The 25,392-nt window shown below is 45.7% G+C and overlaps 1 protein-coding gene across 1 annotated transcript in view; it reads right to left on the minus strand.

The window, feature by feature from the left end:
• The window catches only part of ADGRB1 (adhesion G protein-coupled receptor B1), a 219,629-nt gene that overhangs the window by 45,882 nt on the left and 148,355 nt on the right, over positions 1–25,392 (minus strand). The window contains exons 18-23 of the mRNA XM_019472821.1: positions 24,664–24,767; positions 23,399–23,494; positions 16,842–16,944; positions 12,694–12,844; positions 8,316–8,385; positions 1,032–1,098 (exon numbers count right to left, since the gene is read on the minus strand). Coding sequence (XP_019328366.1) covers positions 1,032–1,098; positions 8,316–8,385; positions 12,694–12,844; positions 16,842–16,944; positions 23,399–23,494; positions 24,664–24,767 — 591 coding nt within the window. The remainder of the gene's footprint in view (positions 1–1,031; positions 1,099–8,315; positions 8,386–12,693; positions 12,845–16,841; positions 16,945–23,398; positions 23,495–24,663; positions 24,768–25,392) is intronic.

Consider the following 25,392-nt stretch of genomic DNA (forward strand, 5'->3'; position numbering starts at 1 on the left):
CAGGCTGCCCAGGGAAGTGGTGGAGTCCCCATCCCCGGAGGTATTTAAAAGACATGTAGATGTGGTGCTTAGAGACATGGTTTAGTGGTGAACTTGGCAGTGTTAGGTTAACGGTTGGACTTGATGACCTTAAAGGTCTTTTCCAACCTGAATGATTCTATGATTCCACTGGATAAAACACTGGCCTGGAGAGAAACTGCAGACTGTCACTTATATGTCAGGGCTCAAATGTGGCATTAAACCCATCTGAAATTGCTGCAGGAGGGATTTCCTAGCGGACCAGCAGTTCTCAAATTCTTTGAAGCCTGACAGTCAAAATTTCTCAGGGCCAGTGAGGCATCAACAGCAGGGAAGCTTGATGAAAGGTATGTCATCTCTTGAGACACCTTCAACTCAAGTAATAACTGGCCAAGACTGGCTTCAGTGCCGTGTTGGAGTGAGGGTGAGGGGACAGTAGAACAGGCTCCCACCATGCATGAGCTGGTGGGACAGAGTTTAGAAATGTTCACTTTAACTATGCTATCTCTGAACTAGAAGCAAACATGACATTTTTAGGGTCACAAAGGACCCTCTCGACACTGATTTGAAGACCTCCATTTCACTTGCAAACAAGGAAACTGCTCACATACACTGGCCATCTGGGACAGACCAGGAATAAATGCTGGCTGTGGAGGCACAGCCTGGTCTGAAAGCAACCAGTAACAGCAGTTTCTGAAGGAGTTAATGTCAGAGTTTTCCACCATCATCCTGCACTTCCATCCAGATAGGGCAAAACCAAGGTAAAGCATTAATCAGATGTCTAGGGGACTCCAGAGAGGACAGAGGTGGAAGGCTGAGAGCTGAGCATATTATATTTCAGAATCAAACCCATCCCAGATTGCTGGCTTCTAACACTTTGCTCTTTATTCCTGAAGGAGAAAGCTAGTCAAAACATGAGTGGAAATAAAGAGGGGTATTCTTGGGTTGAAAGAACAAGGAAAGTGCTATAAGATAAAGAGAAAAAAAAAAAGCTTTCAGCCAAGCTTAAATACCAAAACGACAGCAGCCGCCGGTCCCACGAAGGCATAGAGAAGACCTCCCTCTAACGACAGCCAGCAGCTGGAAAATGAAGAGAGAAAAGAAAGTTACCCAGTGGCTAGCATCACCAACAGGCGCAAGTTTACTTCTGCTCTTTGCCTGCAGAGTTCATCTTGGGAGGTGATACCCCATGGCAAAAAAGTCTCAGGCTTTACAGCAAGTTTTGCTTCCCATTTCTCCTGAACTTGCATAAAGGGTCATTTGCCTGGGGGTCTGCCTGCAGAATGGTATTTGATTGTCAACAGAGGAATGCATGCAAAATTAATGATAGTGCTCTGTTTCAGACCAGGTCCTGGAAGCAGCTACATCAGTTTGCTGGCAAGATGATGTCCTTGTCCTACTCACTCAGGCAAAAGAGTAGAAACAGTGGAAATCATCCCTCGCTCATTTGCGGACCACTATGCCGGCCAGGGACTCAGGTCCAGGAGTGCAGTACATCTCTTCTCCTGGATCCTCCCTTTGAGCTTGCTGCCTTTGGGAAATTTTACAACAGAGCAGCGAGATGGGAATTCACAGCACTCCTTAAGCGGATGCTCTTAAGGAATGAGCTGAAAGTGAGGTGTGTGGTGCCTCTTCTGGAAACCAGCTTGTTCCTTCTCCCTCACACCATGTAACCTGAGAACGACTTCTCCTTTCTCCACTGACCACGTGTAGAATTTAGGTTCCTAAGCTGCCTGGTGCCTACACAAATGAGGCACAAACTCTTCCGACTAAGTGCTGATGTCTGTCCTTTTGGTGCCTACCACAGAGCCAGTCACTCTTGATGACATTTCTAGTCAGCAGAGATCCAACCAAAAGAGTCCAGGATGAGGCATCTACTTTCAATCAATATCAGATGAATCGCATCCTGAACTCCATTGACTGCCTTGACTGGATCTTCACCATCCAAGTAAGCAGCGCATCTAACCCAGACAGAGACATCGCTGGGGAGATGAATCCCATCTCTCACGTAAACAGTATTAATATGCTCGAGGTGGCCCCTTTAGAGCTCCTACTGCACCGTACATTCACATGCAGATCTCACTGCACACTGACATCCCCGTACTGACAAACGTGGTGTAAAAAAACCAAGCAAAGAGAGGTAGGGGAAATCTCACCCCATTTCCATCCTCAGAGCTGAGCATCACAGGGTGTCTGGATAGTCAACAGGGATTTTCAGGTTTGACTGTAAAGTCAGGAAGGAAACACTTTTTCACTGTGAGAGTGACCGAGCACTGGCAAAGGATGAGCAGAGGGGTTGTGGGGTCTCCATCCTTGGAGACATTCAAAAGCAGTCTGGGCATGGTCCTGGGCAGCCAACTCTAGGTGACCCTGCTTGACCAGTGGGGTAGTTGGACCAGATGGCCTCCAGAGATCCCTTCCCACTTCAACCAGTCTGTGGCTCTGCAACAGTCATGAACAGTTACAGCAGCACTGGAGCTGAAATTTCCATTTTGTGGGGAATCCAGCAATTCAGAGCATGGATACATAAAGTAGGTACTTCAGGGCAAGAGAGGATGCAAATTTACACTGTGTCAGCAACCCCACGGAAAGTTTGCATGCTTTGACATCGCAGTACCCTGGAGAAAATGTGCGATGAAGTAATCCTGTTTCAGCAGTGAACTACCGTGCCTTTACCACAGGATAAGAGCAGGCAACCACAATGGAGCGATGACTTTCTCAAAGCTCTTAACCCAGCTAACCCTGCAGTTATTCAGTTACGTGCCTGTACTGTCAGCAATATGGTTTCATTCTGCATCAGAAGCAAACTGATGCTGCCTTTCAGGGTCTCCCAGGAAACAAAACCTTCCTGGAAACATTTCAATCTTGTTGATCAGCCTCATATGCTTTTGTATCAATTCTGACTTGCAAAAAATGTTATTTTTTTGCCCCAAAACACAGAACATTTGGGAAAAGAAAAAAAAAAAAAAGTATTTCAAATTGAAAATTGAAAACAGGACATTCTGTTTTTCTCTGAGGCCTCCATCTTGTTTATTTCTAAATTAAACCTGTAATGTGTTAATTTAATCAATTCTGATTTCTCCCTGATAGCAAGTTGCTCTGTCACAAACTGTCTGAGCAGCTGTAATAATAAAATGAATAATCAGCTGGGGAGGGAGGGAATAGGAATGAAGCTTTGGAGGGCTGCAATAACTGGAGGTCTCCCTAAATGCAAGGAGAGGGCAGGGGGAACCAGGAGGGCTCCCAAATCCCAGTCCTTGCCCAGACCTTTTTCTCCAATGCTCCATCCTAATTTTGAGACCGTTTTTCCCAGGGTCTCTTCCAACCGACAGCTCATCTGAAGAAAGGAGCCGACAGTCCTGCACTCCAATTAGCGATGAGGACTCGGTGCAACGAGGGCTCTCGTTTATGTCAGGTCCCTGGCAGCCCCTCTTCCCCTCTGAGCACCAGGCTTTCTGAAGGCGAGTTCACACATCACCAAGCACTGGTCCTTATCCCTTCTGACTGCCTGACCTCCCTGCCACAGCGCTTAACCGAAGCATTTCCAAGGCTGTGAGAGGTGGTGGCTGACAGCAAGGGAAGGGAAAGGGTGAAGTGGTATCCGAGAAGGGGCACCAACACCAAATTCCAGCAATATATTCGTCTAGTGGAGATGCTTTTAGCCTTGTGCCTACAAGGCACAGAAATATTTGCATTTCGCTAAGAGGTTCCCCAGTACTTGCCAAGAGATCTCTTCACAGATCTCTTAAATACAATTACCACTTGAAGGGAGTAAGTGAATGGTTTAACAACGCTCAGCTGCTCCAGACCACTATCTCTAAGCAGTGCTTCCCCAACTGACAGCAGCTCTTGTGTTCAACCCGAAAGACCTCTTTGCAAAACACCTGATCCTTTTGTGAATCTGCCACAGCAAAGACGTGAGATGGATGGCTTTTGTCTTGGTCCTGCGAAGAGCTGACTTCCACCGAGACCTCCTTGACTACACTGTACAGCTCTGCCAGCTACAGGTCTCACCTCGATCGTGTGCAAAATTAAGCAGCCCCAATGCAACAGCCAACATATTTGTATAACTAAGACTACAGCTGGGAATCAGGGCTGTCCCACCGGTGTTAATTTAGAGATTAATAGAGAAGCTGCTGAGATACCTGTGGGTGACAGAAGCCCTGATGCAATGACGCACAAGGACCCCTGGAAATTTGCTGTGTCCTGCCACCGCTCTCAGAAAACTTTTTGTGGGCTCTCTTGTGGGGAAGGATATGAGTTCCCAGCTACCAGTAGCACAACCTCAATTACTCAGTTCAAGCTTTAGGAGGCAGTTTGTCAAGCTTTAGAGGTCCAGAGTCAGTCCCTGGAGTACCGGCTAGAAGGAGAGTTATTATTCAGGCATTCAGCCTAATACAAGGAGGTGAGCAGTGGCAGGTCCTCTAGACCTCCATTATCTCTAAGACTTTCTTTGAGACTGGAATTACAACCTGTACCCTACCCCAGCAGCTCTCCAAACAACTGCAAAATCTCCCTTCAGATGCTGTTCAGATAAGAAAAAGGAAAAATCCCCTTGTGTCCTCCTCCCCTCCTTGTAGATGGAGAGTTCATAGCACTCCAGAAGAAGTGTCCTGAGCAATAAAGGCCTCTGAGTGAATGGCTGCTGGGGAATTGCCACTCAGAAAACAACAGAGGCACAGTCCAAATCCTGCCACACGTATTTTTAATTTGAACCTCTCTCCCCCTTCTCATCTTACCACTCGGTGGCCCAGTCTGGCCAGCTAAAGGGTAAATATTAAATATTATCTACAACCTTCCCACACTTAGCACTGTCTCCGATCTCTCTGCGTTACAGCTTGGAGACACGACCAACCCTTCGACTGCTACCACGTATATATGGGACAGGCCTCCATACTGCTGCTCAGTTGTGGTTTTTATCGTTACAAAATAGCTTCATCCCATGTACAAAAAAAAGACAGGACAAAGCCGGGTGAAATCTTGCTTAGGGCCCAGGTAGACCACCCTGTTGGAGGTTCCTCCCTTAACTTGCTCCACTGCAGTTGGCCACCTTGGCGTACCCTGCAGATGAACAGTTTCAGTCATCGTGACACAGAGACACGTTACGCATTTCACACACTGTCCCTTCCACCACCTTTGCTGTGGGAGTCCGTAACACCAAGATTAGTGCTGCAATGCCTTCAACAGTTGCACCTGTCCCCAGAATTCAGAGCCCTGCTTTGTCTTACTGCCCATCTCCACAAGAAAACCAATGGGTGCTAATGCACTGCTCTTAGGATCCAGAAATTGCAGTGTTGGAAGAAGCTTTGAAAGACACTGTGAAGTCCCTTGCGGTTTATCATGTCAGCTCTTGTCCCCTGCTTCACGGGGAGGGACATGTTATGGCTAATGTCTTTTCTTCCTTCTGCAAGATGGAAACATTGTGCCTTGAAAGTCTGCCGCTGCCCATTTGAAATGCCCTGTGCATGCCTTATACTAACTAGAGACAAAGCTAAAATAGCTCCTGAACTCTAGCTCCAAGCTTTGCACCTACCTCACACATTTCTGCAATGGCCAGAAACCAACAAACATCCTGGGACAAGCTTCGATCCAAGTCTGTATTCTGTTTATATGCCTTTAGCATTAGGCAGTGTTAAATCCAGGTCTGAACAACCTCAAGTTTCGGAATTCAGCTCTGAAATTACTGCTATGTAATGTTGACTTTGCTCTAGAGGAGAGGTAAAACCAAGGGCCTCCCCACACATAAATGTAAGAGAGCTTTTATGCCTTTTGAGTAGGAAAACAGGGATGAGTGTGAATGCACTGCAGTCTGTCGGGGCACCCCGCCTAGCTTGCTCCCCATGAATATTTGTTTCATGTTTTAAAATGCACCAATGTGCAAATGTAACTCTCGTTACAGCGATGCTCAGCACCATCTTATGCTCAGCATCATGGCTTATGAACCCACCATGGCATCCACCTGGCACAGCAGTGTGCACCCACTCGCCCCTCGCTGCATGGAGGCAGGGCAGGGACTGCTTATCCAGCGCCCACAGGGACACCCCATGCTGCTTGGGGCAGAGATGCTGGCTTAAGTGCATGACTGCAAGTTAGCTCTGTTTAGCTCTGGCTCTCGGTAAAGCCAACAGCAGGAATCTCAACAAGATGGCAGCGTTAGGAATGTCTGATGGGCTCTCTGTGGTTGAGGGGAACTGTTGCTCCTCTCACAACTTTGCTGGGACTCACCCGCTTTACCACGTACTGGGCTGCAGCGTGGAAGGGAGACCAAAGGAGGAACAAACTGGACCTGCCGGGGTGCGAAGACCCCCTGCTATTTTGGTGACAAGCACCCTGACAGCAGAGCTAGGAAATGGTGTCACTTGGGCTGCAGCTCCTGCTGGTAGCGCAGGATCCCCTGCCATCCCCCAGGCTGCCAGCCAGCCTGCAGGGAGGCAGGCAGCATCCAGCCCTCGGATGCAAGGAGCGACAGAGTCTTTAGGGCTGAAAGGAGTCGGAAGATTAGCAGCAAAAGGAGGAGAGCTGGTGTGGTTAAGCATTCCCTGGGAACGATGGAAAGTCAGGGCAGCCTGTTGGCCATCTCGCCGGTGTGCCAATCTGAGAGCAAAGCAGGAGTCCAGCAGGTTTTGTCACATGTTGACACCCTTTTGGCTGAAGTCTGGGAGGGCTTTGCTCTGGGGCGGGGAGATGTTGGCACGCAGTGGTCCAGGGCAGTGAAATAGGGTGTGCTTTCCTGCACGTTCCTCCCTTCCCCGCCCAGGCTCTTTTGTGTGGTCAATGTTGACCACAAAACCCTGTGGTGGCCCTTAAGCATTAATGGGAAAGGAGCTATGGAGCTTTTTGCACCAATTCCCACCAGTCTATAAACAAGAAAGGAAGCAGAAATATTTAGGGCCTCTCTCCCATTCCCCTGATGCTTGTTCATTACGAATTGTTCTCATGGACTTGCATGGAGTAAAGCGCCAGAAACAGCAGACCCACAGAAAAGCTGAAGGGCATTTGGGATCTCAGCGGCACTTCTGAAAGCCAGGCTGTGTGTCGTCCTCTTCTGAGTCACACAACAAGCACTGGATCCCCCTCCACCAGGACACACTGAAGCCAAGTCACCTGAGCTGGGGCAGGCAAGTCAGGACAGGTACAGCCAATGCATCCTGATGCTAGCATAGGCTTCAGGAATTGTATATATGGATTTGCATGTGGCAAACCCACCTCCCTGAGCCCTTTGTATTGTACAGTAATTTAGACTGCAGTAATTTAGACTGCAAAGCAAACAGAGAACGCTGCTGTGCTGTTTTAATACTTTCCTGCAATCAAAATGCAAACCCCGGACCATTTGGTCGTGGGTGTGCAGAATATGGTGGGAATTGAGAAAGAGCAGGGATCCCACATGACATTTTCTCAGTGGACCATCGAACCCTCATCGATGTGGCCCTGTTGCTGGCCACATCTCCAGCTTTTGTCTTAAACATTGTTCATGCAGGATGCAAACCACTGGCCAGGAAGGCTCTGGATAATGATGGGTTGCAGTACGGAATGGCCTGATTTATTGCTACATAAAATGTTATCCTTTGGCTGCCACTATGCATAAAATTTCTAAGCTTTTTCACAACACTGTGAAAAAATAACACTTTCTTTTTCTTTTTTTTTTTTAAGTTGTACTAATGCTCACCTCTGAATGATTCCAGCCTTGCCTTAATTTATTTTTTACCTCTGCACAGTCTTATTCTGTTATTTCTACCCTGCCTTCCTTCCCCCGTTACATGCAAATAAAAGTTTCCGAAAGGCAAATCCCGTGGAATTCGGAAAACAGGCAAATTCAGATTGCTTTCAAAACCTTGTTTTGAAAAACTCATGCTCATTCTGGTGCCTAAAACTGAGACGAGATGTTTTGAAAACTTGGGACCAATCAAGCAAAGCATTGAATAGATAAACAAAAAAGCTATTTTTAATTTTTAAACATCCTAAACTTTAAATACTCCACATTTGCCCCTAAAAAATAAATTTAAAAAATCTCTAAGTAGGAGGTACTTAGATCAAAGTGATGTCGTATATGCAACAGTTAAATCTAACTAGTCCCTGTGAACTTGTTTTTAAAGGAATACACAATCCACCTCAGCCAGCTGATGGCTTGAGGAGGCAGGATGGCTCCTTCCTCTCCCATCATCCCTGCTTCCCCCTGCCATGAGCAGCACACCAGAATTTAGCTCCTACCCCGGCTCCTGTGGGTCGGTGACTGGATTTTAACAAAAAGGATGGAGGGTGAGACAGGAAGAAAAAGGAAGAAGAGCTCCTTTACTCACTAGTTCACGGTGCCGTACCCCTTGGCTTTAGTAAATCCCACGGAAATGGCAACCACCAAGGCGGGGAGCCCTACGGAAATGAAACAAGAGAAAATTGGTCATTTAAGCATATGTGCAGCTCTTCTCTCACTCAACCGCATAATATACCCCATTCTTCCCAGTGTTATTCTAGCACCATCTGTCCCAGCCTGGGTCTTTGGCAGAGCCTGAATTCAGGACCTTCAGAGCCAAAAGCATGAACCCTTGTTACCTCTGCTAATGAACTAAATGCCATCAGCTGTAATCAGCTCATATCCTGCTGTGGTCTCAGCAGTTGTGTGGGGACTGACAGCACGTGCAGATGCATAAAATATTATTTTATTCTTAGGTACACAGGCTGGCCAGGAATATATAAGGGTGTCTCCTGAAGATGGAATATTCAGCCACAACCCAACTCAAAGAAGCTAGCAAGGAGGAGATTAAGGGCTATGTTTGCTCTTATCATAATGTATGCTGAACAACCCAAGTTGAAATCTCGCCCCAAATGAGACAGAAAAGGAAATGGAAACTGAGTTCCCCCTATCCCAAACAGGTCCGCTAAGTGCTGGGTGATGATCTGTAACGGAGCAGCTCCTTCTGAACAGCAATAGAAAAGAGCATCAGAACATCAGGTCTTTCTGCAAACCGGGATACTTCTTCTCTTGCCGGAGACCAGTTCCCTTTTTGTGTCCAAAAGGGGAATAAACTAAGAGAAACCAGCTGCCCTCGAGAAGACACACTTCATTACGAGTGTTGCAGAGGACGAGCAAGCTAGTCTGTGGCTGGGACGCCACAATGTACACAGTACAATTTATCTACAGAGCGTCATGAGCTAATGGTGCCAGCATGGGATGTCATTTCAGGTGCATAAGGGGGTGAAGATACAGCCTTGATCTTCCTGCTAGAAGCTCCCATAAAATTAGAGCGAGGAGTATAAAGAAAACCTGCTGGTTATTGTGCAACCTGCTGATTATTGGCCTAAAACTCATAAAAAGTTCTGAAATTGTTGGGTCCTGGAACACCTAGGCACAATCAGAACCAGCAAAAGACACTACATCTTGCTAATAGTCTTCTGAGCCTTCTTATCCCTGCCACGATAAACTGCTCAAGGATCTACGGAGAAGATGATTGGGTACTTTTCTGGTTCACTAGCCCCAGCCCAGCTCTCCCCTTCCCTAAAGAAATGCCTGGATATTGGCTAGTAACATCTGGTTCTTCAGCTACGGAGGTCTCCATGTGGCTTTTTATAGCCCTCCTCCTTGTGACATGATGAATTAAGCCGTCTCAATGCTAAAGATGGGCAAATCCCATTAAGAATTAGCAGGATCAGTAGCCAGCTAGGATTAGCACTTCTTGACAAGACCCTAATTCGTGTGCTGTAGAGGTCACGGCAGGTGGCTGCAGAAGACGCTGTAGATCAAAGGGATGTGCAGACACAGCATCCAAATAATAACCCTGCTGGCAAGGTGGTCACTCAGCAATACAAATCATCACAAGATTGACTAATAGTGAGGGTCTGCAGCCAGCTGAGAGTTATAAGGCCAAGTTGGCTGGAATATACAGCATTTGAGAGTTATCGTAAAGGGAAGTGTTTCTTCTTCCCATACGAGATTTCCAAGCACAGCTCACATTTGATCAGTCCAAAACCAACAGGCAGTGGGTTTAAAAGATGTCTCTTTTTTTTTCTTTTCTTTTTTTTCTTTTCTTTTTTTTTTCTTTTCTTTTTTTTTTTTTCAATTGATTATTGCTCCTTTTGCTGAGCCTCCTTCACACCTCATCTGGATATATCCTGGGTGATGAATTCACTACGATGCCATCAATATGGCAACCCATGGCACGCACACCAAGAAACCACATGTGAAAGGACTTTTTCAGGAGTCCTGCCTGATGCAAGAGGCCCTGTGAAAGAGGAAAGTTGGCGGCTAAGACTCCGCCAAAAATAGCAACTTGTTCTTCGCAGAGTGCTTCTCTTAGACGTGATAATTATGCAGAAATACAGACTCAGGCTGTGAACTCGTCAGCTTACAGGGACTGGCTCGTACCGGGCCTGGGTAGGAGCCCCAGCTTGTGCTGAAAATGGATCCGTACAAGCAGCGTTTACTGAAGGTGGTAGCTATGCCATGGTAGTTAAGCCAAAGAGCATCGTCATGAGGGGTGCTGTACTCCTCCGCCTTGGGAGAGCTGTCAACGGTCTAATCACAGTTAGATGTGATTAGATTGAAAAAAAAAAATCAAACCTTTTAATCTATTTTTTGATTATTTGCAAGAAAGTTATTCCTAACTGGTCTGTTCCGTATACTGTGTGTGGTTTGTATATCAGCCCTCTAGGCAGTCACTCACGCTACGTAGTCACTGGCAAGGTTTTGGGGGCTTTCTGCAGAAAGAGAATTTTACATTCACAATTCCAAATAAATGCGTCAGAATCCTGTTTCAAAGAGTTTTGTACTGCCAGGTGAGAGGAGAATCAGGTCATACGTTCATCACGTCCCACTAGAAAAGGCTGTTTGCTAATAACTACCAAGAGCCATAACTGTTACGAACAACTGAAGACCCACTCAGAGCCTGAGCTATGGCAGCATTAAAAATCCAGTTGTGGAAACTATGACATGGTTGTAAAAAGACTGACAAAATCATTTCTTCTTTACTGGGGTTAAATGTGATGACTGAATTGCTTGTAGGGAACAGTTTGTCTGTCTGTTCTAAAAAATAATAATAATAATAATAATAATAATAATAAAATCTAATTGCTAAAAAATTTTTTATGGAAAGGCAAAGTTGCATACCCAAGAGGAGAACAAAAACCCAGGGAACAAACCTCATTGCTGATGAAAACCACTGTAGCTTCAATGAGCTACAGCTGACAGCAGCTGAGAACTTGGCAAAGACGTCTAGAACAAGGGCTTAGAGAAATGCTAATACGCAAAGGGGGAAAAGGGGGAGAATCAGCCCATGACAAAGTGAATTGTGCTAATTATTTCAGATTATGCTCTTTAAAACATATTTTCGGCCTCTTTCCTCTTAGAAGTGCCATTAATCCCAGCTCTACAGCTGAAGTCTAGCAGGATGCTAAATATCGGAAATTCCCTTGCTGCCTTAATAGGCGAGAGCGTTCTTCATTTCTTGTCCTAACCTATTCCAAATGGTTATTATGCACCATTTATCAGCCAGTGCACCCTACCTCAGAGATGACTACATTTTACTAGCCGTGCAAATTGTGCTTCTACACATGTAGGATGGGTTGGTTTTTTTACTCTGTACAGGCTACAAATGGGAATGTCGCTCATCCAAAATTCCCTTGGCTAACACGCCCATCTGTCCCAGCTTTTACAAATCAGAAAAATCCCTTTTTATTACCTAGAAAAGCTATTAGTCTGTTGCATTCAATATCCCTGATGTTCCTTGAGTCACAGAGTGTTTGTGTATAAAGGTATGCATGAATACACACAGGCGCACGCAGCCTGTGCTTTGCAGGTATGTGGCTAAGCTCCTGCTACACACAAACACTGTATTTCAGTAACACAATTTATTTTCTATCGTAAGCAAAAGCTAGGAGTGAAAACTTAAAGGGATGCAGGTGCTGGAACGAGGACGGCTCTTGATGTGCCAGAATAAATCACATCAAGGCGCTTTGTAAGCGTCAGAAATATCTTGCCTGGGGTGAAATGCTAGACTTCAGTAGTAAAACGAGACACTAATACAGCTCAGATGCACAACACTTTCTCTCTCCCTTTCTCTTTTTAGCCTGCTCGCTTTTGAGCAACTTTTTGTTCAGTTGCTCCTTTCAAACTCACGCTTGTTATTGCTTTGAAAGCCCAGGTTATGGGTTTGTGTTTGTTTTCTACTACAGGATGCATCATTTAACGCTAATAAATTAAACATATGGAAGAGGCAGAGGGAGAAAAATTAGTTACAAGCATCTGTACCAGTCTCATAGTTTATTTGTCTATGAAAGGCCCTGCTGCCATGGAGACGGGATTTCAGAGCTTGCTTCACTCCGGATTGCACATGGAAGGAGACAGCGAGAGAGAGAAAAGGAGAAAGCAAGAAAGAGACCCAAACCCAGGAGAAACCACCCCCAGCACACCCTTTGAAAACTCAAAACCCCTCTCGACTCATCTATTTTGTGTAACCCTTGGGTGCACTGGGCAGCAGGCAGGACTTATGGCTCTTGCTCATGCTATTTTTAACCATTTCAGCCCTTCTTGACGCCCCCGAAAGGGTTGCAAGCACCCTCTGCCAAGCCTTCTGCAGAGCATCAGTCCCTCTTGTAGCCCAGACTCTCTCTGCTCCGCATCCCGGCGGGGGGACAGCGCTTCCCCTCCGCCCCGGGGGAGCTGCTCCGCAGACCCAGGATCCTCACCCCATCCGAGACACAAGAAGCGCTTGCGGATGATGCGGTTCCGTAACCGGCCCGTCACGGCCATGTAGGACTGCCAAGCCTCGGTCAGCACCCAGCAGAAAGAGGAGAGGAAGAAGAAGTGCAAGAAAGCTGCCACCAGCGTGCATATCACCTGGAGAGAGGAGGAAAGGAGGACACGTGAGAGGAGCAGCAGGCGGAGAGAGCAGCGCGTAGGAGAGCAGAAGGCGCGGGGAGATGCTTCCAAACCAGGCTCTGGAAGGCAAGGTCATGGAGATCAGGACACGAAAAGACATTTTAGGAGGAGGCAGTCTCCCCCACAAGCTTCGACCTAGCAAAGGACCAAAGCGTTTGCTTCAAATTTAAGTACCGCATGGAAATCGGCTGCTCTTACGCATGAGCTCTAAGATAAACCCATGGTTAACACTTTTGCTGGAGTCTGAGCCCGCGTCCCATCCTGGTGCTTTCTCAGCTTCAGCAAGATATATTTATTTTCCAAATGATCAAAACCATTGCCACGGTCCTTTCGGGGAGGACGGAGCAGTTAGTAATCCGTGCACTAATCTCAGCTCAAAAGGTTTGCAAAGCACCATGTCGCTGGCAGCCGAGCCGTAGAAATGAAATCAGAGGAAGGCAATTTAGACAGTGTCCCTGCCAGGGAAGGATCGCTGAGTGAAAGAGTTAAGCCGTGAGAGCTGGGTGAAACCACGGCTGCCAGAGGCTGGTAAGGACTGCAAACATGAGAGGTGCGGAGTTGTCCAAGAGCATATAACTACTAGCAGACAGGAAAAAAAAGAAAGGGAAAAAAAAAAAAAAAGAAACTACATTAGAAGGAATTTCATAATGGTGAGCTCTACTACTCAGTGGGGAAATCTCTCAAGGGAAATACAGGGAGCTTAAGCCATTTAAAATTGAACCGGGGAAAGTACTAGCAAATGCATTATGAAGAACAATCCTGTAGTGCCAGGGAGACGGACTGGAAAGCTGACAAGCTCGTCTTTGTTTTTAACTCAGCAAGGCCAAATCTTTCACTGGTGCAAATTGGTGCCGCTCTGTTTAACTCTGCCAGAGCTGTGCTTAATTTCCACCATCTGCGAGTCGGAAACCATGAATCAATGTACTCAAGAAGAAAATGATGGAAAGAAACTCCAGTGGCTCCCAAGGAGAAGGGAGAGCAAACAGACTTGAAAAGTGACTCTGGATGAAAAAAAAAATGGTTTAAGGCATTCAGGGCAGGGGGAGGGGGAGGTTTATAGCGATGAATTTCTCTGCTTTGAGTTATATCAGGAAATATGGACTTGGGGTTTGCGGTCAATGAACCTTCCTCTTTTTTCATCCACCAGCATCTTTTAACACAGAGCTCTCATGCACGGAGTGTCTTTTATCATGATTTTATCAGATTGCTCTTGATTCATGCACTAGCACAAACCGACGTTATCAGAGGTTGTGAGTAAAAGTAAGACTGTGTGTTCTTTGAGACAGGAACTGTCTTTTTGTTCCATATTCGTATTTGACACCAAAACTCTTGGTATTCTGCCTATAAATGGATTCTGGATGACAGTTCAGTACAAATAACCCAGCACAATATGATAATTTCAAGTAATTTTCACATTTTAAAAGAATCCTAAAAAAGTGGTTGCTATTCATCAGCTTACAGACCTACATAAACCAGTTACAAACACAGGATGCTTTCTGGAATGTATTTTAAGAGACCGTTATTTTAGAATTTTTTTTTTTGGCTAACATCAGGTACGACACTGTTCATTTTACCATTTTGATTTTGCTCTGCACCAACACGGTTCTGCCCAGTTTGCCAGCAGTTTGTAAAGGGGAGAGAAAAACTTTGCTTTCCAATTTTACACCAGAGAGAGACATTTTACGGTTATTTTTTCTCAGTCAGGTAGTTTTGATAGAAAAGGAAGAGGAAGAGAGGAGGGGAGCACAACAGAAATATGCACATCTCGGTTGGGCCAGTATAAACCCATTGCCTCAACTGAAACCAGGCTGTGGACTTGGCCAGCACATATTTGCTTCTGCTACCTCTGCTGCAACTTTTTCTTTCCTTGTAAGGAAAAAAAAAATCTCCATGAAGGCCTAAGCACGGGGATATGATGTCCCAGGCTGCTGCAGAAAGATCTAGCAGAGCTTGTCAGTCTGTCAAGGCCATTAGCCCTTGTTTTCCATTAAGAGGGGAAATCTGTTTCCTTGCAGCACGTAGCCATGCCTTTGAGATATGGCCACTTCATGCAGAATTCATTTCTTTTGTACCACGTTATTGCTGACTGTAATTTTTTAGCCTTTTCCCAGGCCTTTCATCTTCAAAAAGCTTAGCAAATCCAGGCGTGGAGTCTTGCCTTTGAGTTTACACAGATGAAAATCAAGGGAGAATTTGGCTTTTCCAGGGAAACTAATACCGTAGAAATTTTCCCAGAGTAGCTGCAATTATGTATCAATCATCAACATTTTAAGATGCTCCATTATCAATAATTGAATGTGAATAAAATCCTAATTTACACTCCTTTGTCTCTTCTCTGTATAGTTTTCTTTCTCTGTTCCCTGCCAGAGACTGTTTACTAGATGGCTGAGCAGAAATCCAAGAATAACCTTTCTATTTATGGTGTTTCATGCATATGTATGTGCAAAGAGCTAATCTGCCTCATGCAATCGCAGCCGGGAGCTTTGAATCCCCACTAACAGCTCTGATGGTGAACACCCAGAGTAATGTGACAAAAAGCACGAGGAAGAACCTGGGCTCACAACTGTGCTCTGAAGGGGGTGGGAGAGAGTGAAGACATCCACCTCCTGTCCTGGGATGAAGTAGACTAACCAAAGAGGAGGTCCAGCCACGGTTTGCCACGTTGAGCATCCCTCAGTATTTCTTTCTATGGAAAGAAGCTCCTAGCACACACTTGGGGTTGCAGACAACGCGCCTAGGGAAAGCGAGAGCTTAGCTCACCCTTTCTCCACCTCTTGCCCCGAGAAAACCACGTTGGCCATGAACGAAAGCTCTGCTTTGCGAAGTTAATTTCTGAAGGGCACTTGTTTAATAGGAGCAGGGCTGGCTGGCTGCATCTCTCCACACTTCTCTACACACTTCTGACTCAAGCAGCTGTAAAGCTTTCCCTAAAACATAACCTAGCCCTAACCCGAAGGGCCCTCCATAGAAATGAGTCTCTGTGATTCATTAAACCCTGGGGCTTCTCTGCAGAAATGCTTCCAAAAGTGACAGCATGCTCTTGCTGCCAAAGTAGATGCTCGAAAAAACTGGCCGGTCACCAGTTACTGTTAATTAAAAACTAAATTTTGACTTCTGATTGTGACTTTGGCAGCAGGAGTAGCAGAGGATGCTTCTCGCCTCACTTTTCTGCTTAGTGGAGTTAGGATGGTTGGAGCACTTGGGGAGACGGGAAAATGTACAACAGGAAAATACTAATGATGAGCAGTGATTTGTTATGCCAGACACCAACGGGTAAACTGAAAGTACTTTAGCTGGAGAGAAGTTATACAGGCAACACATGCCTCTCCAGCTGGGTCTGTAATGTGGGAAGGCATGTATGTGCAAGCAGGGCACGTGGCTTGAAAATCCACGTTACGTCTTGCCTTTACTGCTCAAGTCACACTGTGATCTGCAGTGAGTCCCTCGTGGCCCCCGGGCTCTGCAGTGTGCACAGCGCATCTGGCAACGCTTCCTACCCCCAGAAAAGGTGGTTTTTGTGGCTTTGTTCGTTCACATCTGCCAAGCACTTTAAGCTCAGAGTATAAAAGTTGCTGGAGAAATAAATGTAAAGCTGAGATGTTGGTGGTTTTTTTTTTTTTAAGCCTTTTCTCAATCTGTCTTTCTTTGTAATTTTTGGAAAATAAAATGGTTAAAGCCTTGCAAATAACCATGTTTCTTCACTGTGCCATGTGCCAGATACTCTAGGCAGATATTCAAAAATATCACATTGGTTTTAATCAAAGCCCCGAGGATGCTGACAAATTATCAAAGAGAGAGAGAGAGAGAAAATTGAAATCTGCCATTTAGTCGTGTCTTTGACATGTTGCTAATTAACAGATGGAGGAAAAATGAGGAAGCGCTGCCTGAATGGATCATTTCAGTGCTAAATCAGGGGAAAAGCAAACAAACAAACAAAGTCCAACTGATCTCCTACCTTATTCCGGGTCTGGGTCTGTCCAATAAGGATGAGAGCGTTGGAGGAGATGATGGATAGGCAGAAGTTGATAAGGATGACAGAGCGCTCTGAGCGAATATACCTGCAGCAAGAGAAGAGGGGGAGGGAGATCCACCCTGTTACAACTTCATTAAGTTACCTCTGAAAAGCATCAACCAGGTGCAGCTTGCACTGGGCCAGGCTCTACAGAAGGCCATGGTAAGAGATTGCCCATTTCCTGCAGATCTTGTGTGTTAAACAGACAAGAACAAGGGCAAAAGGGAGGGGGAAGAGCCTGGGTGTAGTGCTCAGCCCATAGATCTCTCCATCCTCCCCCATCAATGCTGGAGTTATGAGCATGAGTCAACAAACTAGGGGCCAGCCTGGTCCCTAGTCTGAGCCGCTCCTAAAACAGTAGAGTGCTGCAAGTCTTCTTCAGCTCTGCTTACTTGAAAGGGGACTTGAAAAGGAGCTTAGAAGAAAACATACAGGCAACACATGGAAAGATTCCCAAATAAGAAGAGCCACAGGCATGCTGGCAATGAAAGCAGATTACGAATGCATGCACCTTCACAACGAAGTGTTTGTGATTCAGCATTCCCCTTTGTTTAACCTAACAACCCATCCTAAAGTGAGAAGTATGGTTTGTTTGTTTGTTTTTTTTTTTCCCCAGACTGAGCGGTTTAACACTTCTCAAAACTAGGCCAAATACCTAACTGCAGCTGTGGGTCTGGGACATTAGGGATCCAAGTCAGGAAGCTGTTGCCTTCAGCACCTTGCAGGAGCAAGCTGTTTGTCATTTCTGATTTGCAATGTGCAGCGCAGCACCAACTTGCTGCTGAGATATGTGCACGACAATTAATTCAAACCACTGGCTACGAAGGAAAATTTCACTGAAGGCACTTTTATGTACTTAATAAAATTAAAAGGGAATTGCAAAAGTGCAAGTCCTCAAGGATTGACTCAGGACCTGACCATACCAACACTCATACACGTGAATAATCTCAGTGATTCGGCAAGTGCCCTGCCTGAATACCAGATGAGTGAAGAGTAGATGCTGATGCTTATAGAAATTAGAAACAGATCTATTAATCAACCATCTCATCCCTGGAGGCTAATGCAGGATTATTTCCTATATTCCAGAACATCAACTATTTATTTTGGGAATTTGATTTAATTAACTAATTTTGGCAAGAGTGAGTTGGTTGTGCTTTGGCTGCAGAGTTTTGAGTTTCTGACTAGGTGGGCAAGACAAGTTTACTGCACGCGTGTGTTCTCCCAAGGGTAAATCTCTGCTTTAGACCTACTGAAGGATGCAAAACTTTGGTTTTAACTTCCTCTGAGTTTTACCTTCAGACAAACATGAACATTGAGGATATGCTTTCCTGGATACAAAAAAAGTCACTGATGCAAAGTAGTCTGAACTTACACTTAGTCTGTTGGAAATCTGGTTTATAAGTAATTCTCCCTGAAACTCACCCAACCCCAGAACAGACTACAAAATTTAGGCCTCCAGCTCAGCTAGAAACTGGGTTGCCTGCCTGCAAAATGAGCCTCTGGTTCCTTTCATGGCCAATCTGATCCCAAATTTCCCCATTTCACTGGGCTCAATACAATGCTGTGCATCACCTGGATCCTGTTCCATTTGTGGTTGGAGGGTACTGAGCCATCAATCTATCTATGCTTTGATTGTGTGAAGTAAAACATCAAGTCTCCAGTCAGCAGCTTCTAGGGGATAGAAAGGGAGATTTGGACTCTGTCCTGGTGGGAATGAGATGTAATAAATCTGTGTAGCAACACTATGATCCAACTGGCATTAGCGTGCACTTTGAAAGTCTCCACTGGTCAAAAAACATAAGAAATGAGTTGACCATAAGTATAGTCTGTATGTCAATGTAAGGGAAGATATTCAGCTGTCTTCAGACTTTTTCCCTCCTTAAACAAGCCTCTCTTTTCTCCATGCTTCCCTTCGTGCACTGAGAGTCCATCCTGTTCCCCAGATCCCTGAACCTCCAAAGAATGAGACGTGGATTGGCAACGTGTAGAATCACAGAATCAGAATAATTTAGGTTGGGGAAAAACCTCTCGAGCTCCCAGTCCAATCCTCTGCCCAAAAAAGGGCTAATTTCAAAGTCAGATCAGGTTTCTCAGCGTCTTGTCCAATGAAGTTTTGAAAATCACCAAGAACAGAAATGCCACCACCTCTCTTGGATGACTTGTTACAGTGCTTAACTGCTCTCAGGCGAAGGTTTATTTTTCTTTATATCCAGCTGGATTTTTTCCTGCTGCAGCTGGTGCCTCTAGACCTTTCACTGCATACCTCTGCAAGTTTTTTGACTTCTCCATGACTCCTCCTTAATAGCCTCCTCTTCTCCAAGCTAACCAAGCCTTGCTCCCTTTGCCTCCTTTTACATTATGTTCTCCAGCTCCCTAAGCATCCACTGGGCTTGCTCCAATGTGCTGACATCTCTTGTATTGGGGGAGTCCAATACTGGGCACACTTTTCCAGATGTGGCCTCAAGACTGTCAAGCAGAGGGGAATAATCAATTCCCTTGACCTGTTGGCTATATTCTTCCCTATATTGCCCAATATCATGTTGGCCTTCATTGCTGCACGGGTGCACTGCTGATTCATTGCCAAATTGTTGCCCATTGGGACCTGCAGAGCCTCCTCTGTGGAGGCATTACCAAGCCAGTCAGTCCCCAGCCATCCTGCTCCACACGGTTATTCTGCCCCAGGTGCAGGACTGTGCATTTGACTTTGTTGTATCATTTCTCTAGCCCGTTATCTCCAGTTTGCTGAGGTCCTTCTGAATGGCAGTGCTGCTCTCCAGCATATCAGTCACTCCTCCCAACCTGGCATCATCCACGAACCTGCTGAAGGTGCATTTTGCCCCATCGTCCAGGTTGTTAAAGAAGACATTAAACGATATTGGCCATAGTATCAACCCCTGTCAGATGCAGCTAGTAACCAGCTCTTGATTAGGCTTCAAACCTTTGACCGTTACCCTTCAAGCCTGCATGAACTCCATCCAACTATTAAGCCACCTTAGAAGCCACCAATCCAGTGCACAGTTCCCTGGTCTGGATACAAACATGCTACGGAAGACTGTGTTAAAGGCCTTGGTAATGTCAAAATATACAACACCTACTTCTCTCCACTGTCTGTGCAACCAGTCATCCCATCACAAAAGGGAAACAGGTGAGTCAGGCACAATCTGCCCTCAATAAATCTGTGCTGTCTATTCCCAATTGCTTTCTTGTCCTTCATTTTGCCTGGAAATAACCTTTACAACTACTTGCTCCTTAATCTTCCCAGGGGCTGTGAGCAGGCTGACCAGCCAGTTGTCCTCTGGATCCTCCTCCTTGCCCTTTTTAAAGATGGGTGTAACATTTGCTTTCTTCCAGCCATCAGGAACCTCCCCAGATGATAAAGAGTGGCTCCACAGTAACACCAGCCAGCTCCCGCAACACCCTCGATGCATCCCATTTGGTCCCATGGACTTGCAAATGTCCAGCTTACTTAAATGGTCCTCAGCTCTCTCTTCCTTGGCAGTGGGTAGTATTTTCTTCCCCAGATTCTGCCACTAGGTACAGGAACTTGGGTGCCTGGAAGCGAACCTTGCCAGTAGAACAAGGCAATGAAGGCACCGAGTACCTTCACCTTTTCTACTTCCTTCTCCATTAGGCTACTTGCCCCATTCAACACTGGGCCAACACTTTTCTGGGTAATCCTTTGCTGCTGACGTACCTACAGTAACCCTTCTTTATGCCTTGCACATCCCTTACCAGTTTCAAATGCAGCTGACGTCTGACCTTCCTAATTCAATCCTGCATTCCTGGGCAATGCTTCCATAGTCCTCCTTGGTAGCCTGACTTGGCTACCAAATATTTCCTTGTTATGTTTCAGCTCAGTCAGAAGTTCCCTGTTATGCTAAGACAGCCTCCTGCCATGCTTGCTTTTTTCCTTCCATTTCCTCTTCTCTGGCGCAGGATGCTCCACAGAAAGAAATCACCATTACTATCCAGACCCTCTGCCCAAAGAAGTCAGGAACTCATATCATAGGGAAAAAACACAGAACCTGATGGGTTTTGCCAGAGGACAGATCTCCAGCAAAGGCAGACCTCCTCCAGGGTGCTGTCTCGGTACCCCTTGGCTGACACATGGACTCTGCCTACTTGTCAAAATATGCTGTGCTCAGTCACCAAAGCAGGGGAAAACTCACTGCAAATTTAGGGAACTTCTGCTCTGGCCTGGGTCCTGCGGGATGTGGGGAAGCCCTGTGCAAACCGAGACAGGTGGAGAAGGTGGAAAAACTCCGCAGTCTGTGTCTCTGTCCCCATTACACTCCCTTCTTCTCTGCAAACACTGAGTCACTCTTGCTTTCTCACTGCGTACACACATCCTTCTCCACACAGTCATTCCTGCTACCTCCCACCGGGGCCACCGAGTGCCTCAGCATCTCCGGCAAAGGCAGAGCTCCTGGGCTTAAAAAAAGTGTTAAAAGCCCCTTGAGAGCTCACTCACAACCACTAAATCAATCCTCAGGCTTCGATGGGCAGGGAGTGAGAAAAGCTCGCACTGATATCTTTCAGCGATACAGCATTCACGCAGCTGCCGCCAGTCAAAAAGGTCTGCTGTGCCCCACATGCTGATGGGCTGGTGGAAGAGCTATTCGATAGCAAGCATTGATCTCTCCATGCTATGGAAAGGTCGTTGACTCCAGAGGTTGTTGAACCACAATCAGTTCAGGGATGGAAAACACATTGGGGCACTCCTGAAACACCACTGTGTCAAGGAGCTGCTTGAAAGGAATGGTACAAACCAAAGCTTAGAAAAACATGGTACTAAGTCATTTCACCTGTTCTGACCCTTGAACAGTTCCTTTTCTCCCCAGTTTTTCATTTTTATGTCAGTTTTCAAGAGGTAACATCTTTTTCTTTCAATTCCCCCTCTTTTTCCACATGGGTGGTGGAGCACGTGGCCCACACACAGATCGTGTCTCCAGCTGTGACCCAGGACAGCCACTGCCGAGATGTAACAAGGTCACTCCACTTCTGTGACCCACTGTGTCACTGACCTCTCTGTCAAGACTGCTAATAAGGCCAGAGATGCACCATCTGCAGCAGAGTTTTTGCAGCCATCTGTCTACTGGGAACTGGAGTGAGTCCACCAACAGGCCACCAACAGCCGTCAAACAGAAACAACGTCCAGTTTTCAATGAGACTGTGCCAAGTTGGCTGTGTCTGAAGTGATCGCTTGCATCAAAAAGCTCATGCCGTTCATGCCGATGGCTGAGTAGGTGCCACTAAGAAGCAACCATAATTTGGGGGTTTTGAATGGGAAGTGGAGGGTGAATTAATTTCCTCTCTGGTATGCAGCCCAAAGCTGGGATCACCTCCCTTTTATTCTGCCCCCTTTCTTTACCATGTTCCTTTCCTTCTTTCTCCCCCACCCTTTCTTTCTGCTTCCCGTGTATAAACAAACCCTAGCCGGGCAAAATTCTGGGAAAGTTTCCAGATTGTCAGCCTCAGTGAGCTTATTCATCAGAAGTGTTTCATACGCAAGCTGAGCCTGTGTATGCATGCTCCAGATGCCTTTGTTCAGAGGTCTGAATGGGAAATTTCCCGGCCAAAGCTCCCCAAAACAGCTGAGCTCTGGTGAGCGCTCTCCACAGAAGACCAGGCAGCTAGGGCACGAGGATTTTCTCCTCTGCAGGGTGAGAAAGGACCACTTTGATACGGCTTCTGTATTTTAGCAACAACAGCTGGAATAATACTGTTGATCCCACTTATGAACATCCCTCCAGCTGTTGTCTATCAGACTATACAACATCTAGGGCAAAACAAAGTGGGAGCCATGAGATAATGTTGACTTGACTATGATGTTCCTGAGACCATTAATAGGACAGCACATTCATGTCCAGCAGCTATGCCTAAAATAAAAAGGACACACAGAGTGCTCAGGGCTCAGCCACGGGAATGCTGTGAAGTTTAGAAAACATGAAAACATGATCTACAGAGAAGAAATGAAACAAACTCAGCGCACCAAAGAGAAATTCTAGAGATCACTTGATCATGCTTTACAAATATTTACACAAAGAGACTTAGGATAGAGAGCCCTTTAATCAAGATATAGCTGGTCTCAGGATCACTTGGAAATGCATGTCCATCCTTGGCTAGCTCAGAAATGCCCATTCAAGCCTCCCATAAACATGTCCCCCCGTTCATGCTGATCATTTTGGGCATAGGCATAACGCAAAGGCTGGAATGAGAAATTAAAAAGAGCGTATTTTAAACAGGGCAGGCAATTAACTTTACTGTCCTCAATAACAGTAAATATTGAGGGGCACACTCCTGGAAGAAAATACATCATGTTATTCCAAATGACTCTGGCATGCTCCAAACTGATTCAACCTCATGTCTGAACTTGGGTTTCAGATCCTGAACTTGTTTCTGATAGGAAAGAGAGGGTGAGGCTCGAACACTTGCTCTTTACTCCTCTATCCTAACTTTCCACTTGATCCTGACACCAGTGACACCAGTAAGTCACCTACCAGCGCTGCCCAGTGCTGCCCAGCCTGAGGAAAAGCAGGAGAGGACAAGGACTTGAGCAGATCCAATGATACCCCAGGCACGGAAAAACCTGAGTTCTAGATAAATGTTATTATGATCAGTCTTCAGCTCAGAGCACTTGCCATAATTAACTAGCCACTATGTACTGTCACAGTATCAACAAAAAAAGATGCATTTTTGCTCATTTTGTATTCTTTTGTTTCTTTCCTCTATCAAAGAGTAGAAAAAGTTATCTCAATTCACAACTCTGAACTGAATTTACCCTTTCCTCCCTACTAAGAAGAATCACTTGACAAAATAAGAGCCTCAGACTGATCCCTTCTCCCAAAAGGGTCACCAATAATTTCCAGACAGTGTATTCTCTGTAGCCACTCCATTTCAATTTCACAGTCATTTACCTGGTTCCGATTTTCTTTTATTCAGCTTAGAGTCATGAAGCTCTCAGCATGTTTGCCATGGGTTTAGGAAAGGCATGGGTCTCGTAGTATATATTCAGACCTTGTTCAATGCAGTGTAGGGGGAGAATCCCTTGCACACCTCAGGCCCTCCAGCTTATACAGTCCACCAGAACGTATCTAACAGGGACATGGGCCAATGTGGGCCTTTGTTCAATAAAACTTTGCTACGAAACCACTTCAGCTTCTATAAATGATACAGTTTAAGGTTGCACCTGACCTGCTTATAGGTGTACAGGAGCTCTCTGCAATGGGATGTACTGAGGAATCCCATATGCATCTGAAGCTAAAGGCAGAACGTAGCTAAGAGGTTGGAGAGTTATTTAGACCATGTGGTATATCATCCTTAAGCTCCTGAAAAGTGCCGTCAGTTCTTCAGGCCAGGTGTTTTCATAACGGGTCATGGACGTTTTGATGTTATCAAAGACCCAACCGGGAATGCTTTGAAGCAATCTGCCTGCCAGGAGGCAGTGCGCGTCCACCTCTCCATGAACAAGGTTTCCTGGGGTGTACGAAGGCATCTAAACCAGCACACGGCTTTTGAAAATGGAACAATGCGACTACATGGGGTCATGGCATTAATTTCACTGTACTAATTTCTCTGGCACTAAAAGGAAAGAATAATGCCAACTAAGCCACCATGATGACTTTTTGCAGGACCCACTCATTACAAAATGGTTCTTCCTCAGGCACCAGACACCCAAAGCAGGAGAGCAAAACCTCCAGGATCCATGTAGATCAAGAGAACAGTTACTTTCCCCAACAAGAAGAGAAGAGAATGAAAGCCATACCTCCAAACAGAGACATAAATGATAATCAACAGCAAAAGTGTCAGCGAAGATACTCCACAGCCTACAATTAATGTGACAGAAGGGACCAGCACCTTTTCCATGTTCTGAAAGAGAGAAAGTAAGACATTAAAAAAAAAGAAAAAAAAAAAAAAAAGATGCTCAGCAAACGCTACCAGCTCAATTTCATGGAAAGAACTTTCCTCCTAATTGTCTCTGTGTCAACTCACCTGACCTTCACATCGCACTGCACATACAAATAAAGAGGAAAGAAGACCAGGATCTATTTCTGGTTGACCCAGCCTTTTTTTGGACCTGATTCTGCTCCCACACACACCAGTGTTAAGTCTGGGTAACAACTCTGATATCCATGGCAAGGCAGGTGTGTGAAAGGCGTGGGTTGCAAGAGGAGGATCAGGACCTTCATATCCAGTGTGAAACTTGGAAGATAATTAATGAGGCAATAGCAGAAGGCAGTGCCTACGCTAGAACAATTACAAATGAGCTCTTCTGGGAATGGCGGTGATGAAGATTGGAGGATGAAAAGAAGGTAAAAATCTTCTACCAAATACAAACATCCATCTGGAAAAGGAGGAGGTGAGGCAAGCAAAGAAAAAACAAGATGCATATCCTCCCCAGGGACCCAGCATCCAGTCATACCATCCATCACTTCACTACTCTTACACTGCTACACAAGGCATTTCTTCATATGCAGGGGTCCTTACTGGAAAA

Source organism: Aptenodytes forsteri, unplaced genomic scaffold (assembly GCF_000699145.1).
Source record: "Aptenodytes forsteri isolate BGI_AS27 unplaced genomic scaffold, ASM69914v1 Scaffold260, whole genome shotgun sequence".
Taxonomy (NCBI): domain Eukaryota; kingdom Metazoa; phylum Chordata; class Aves; order Sphenisciformes; family Spheniscidae; genus Aptenodytes; species Aptenodytes forsteri.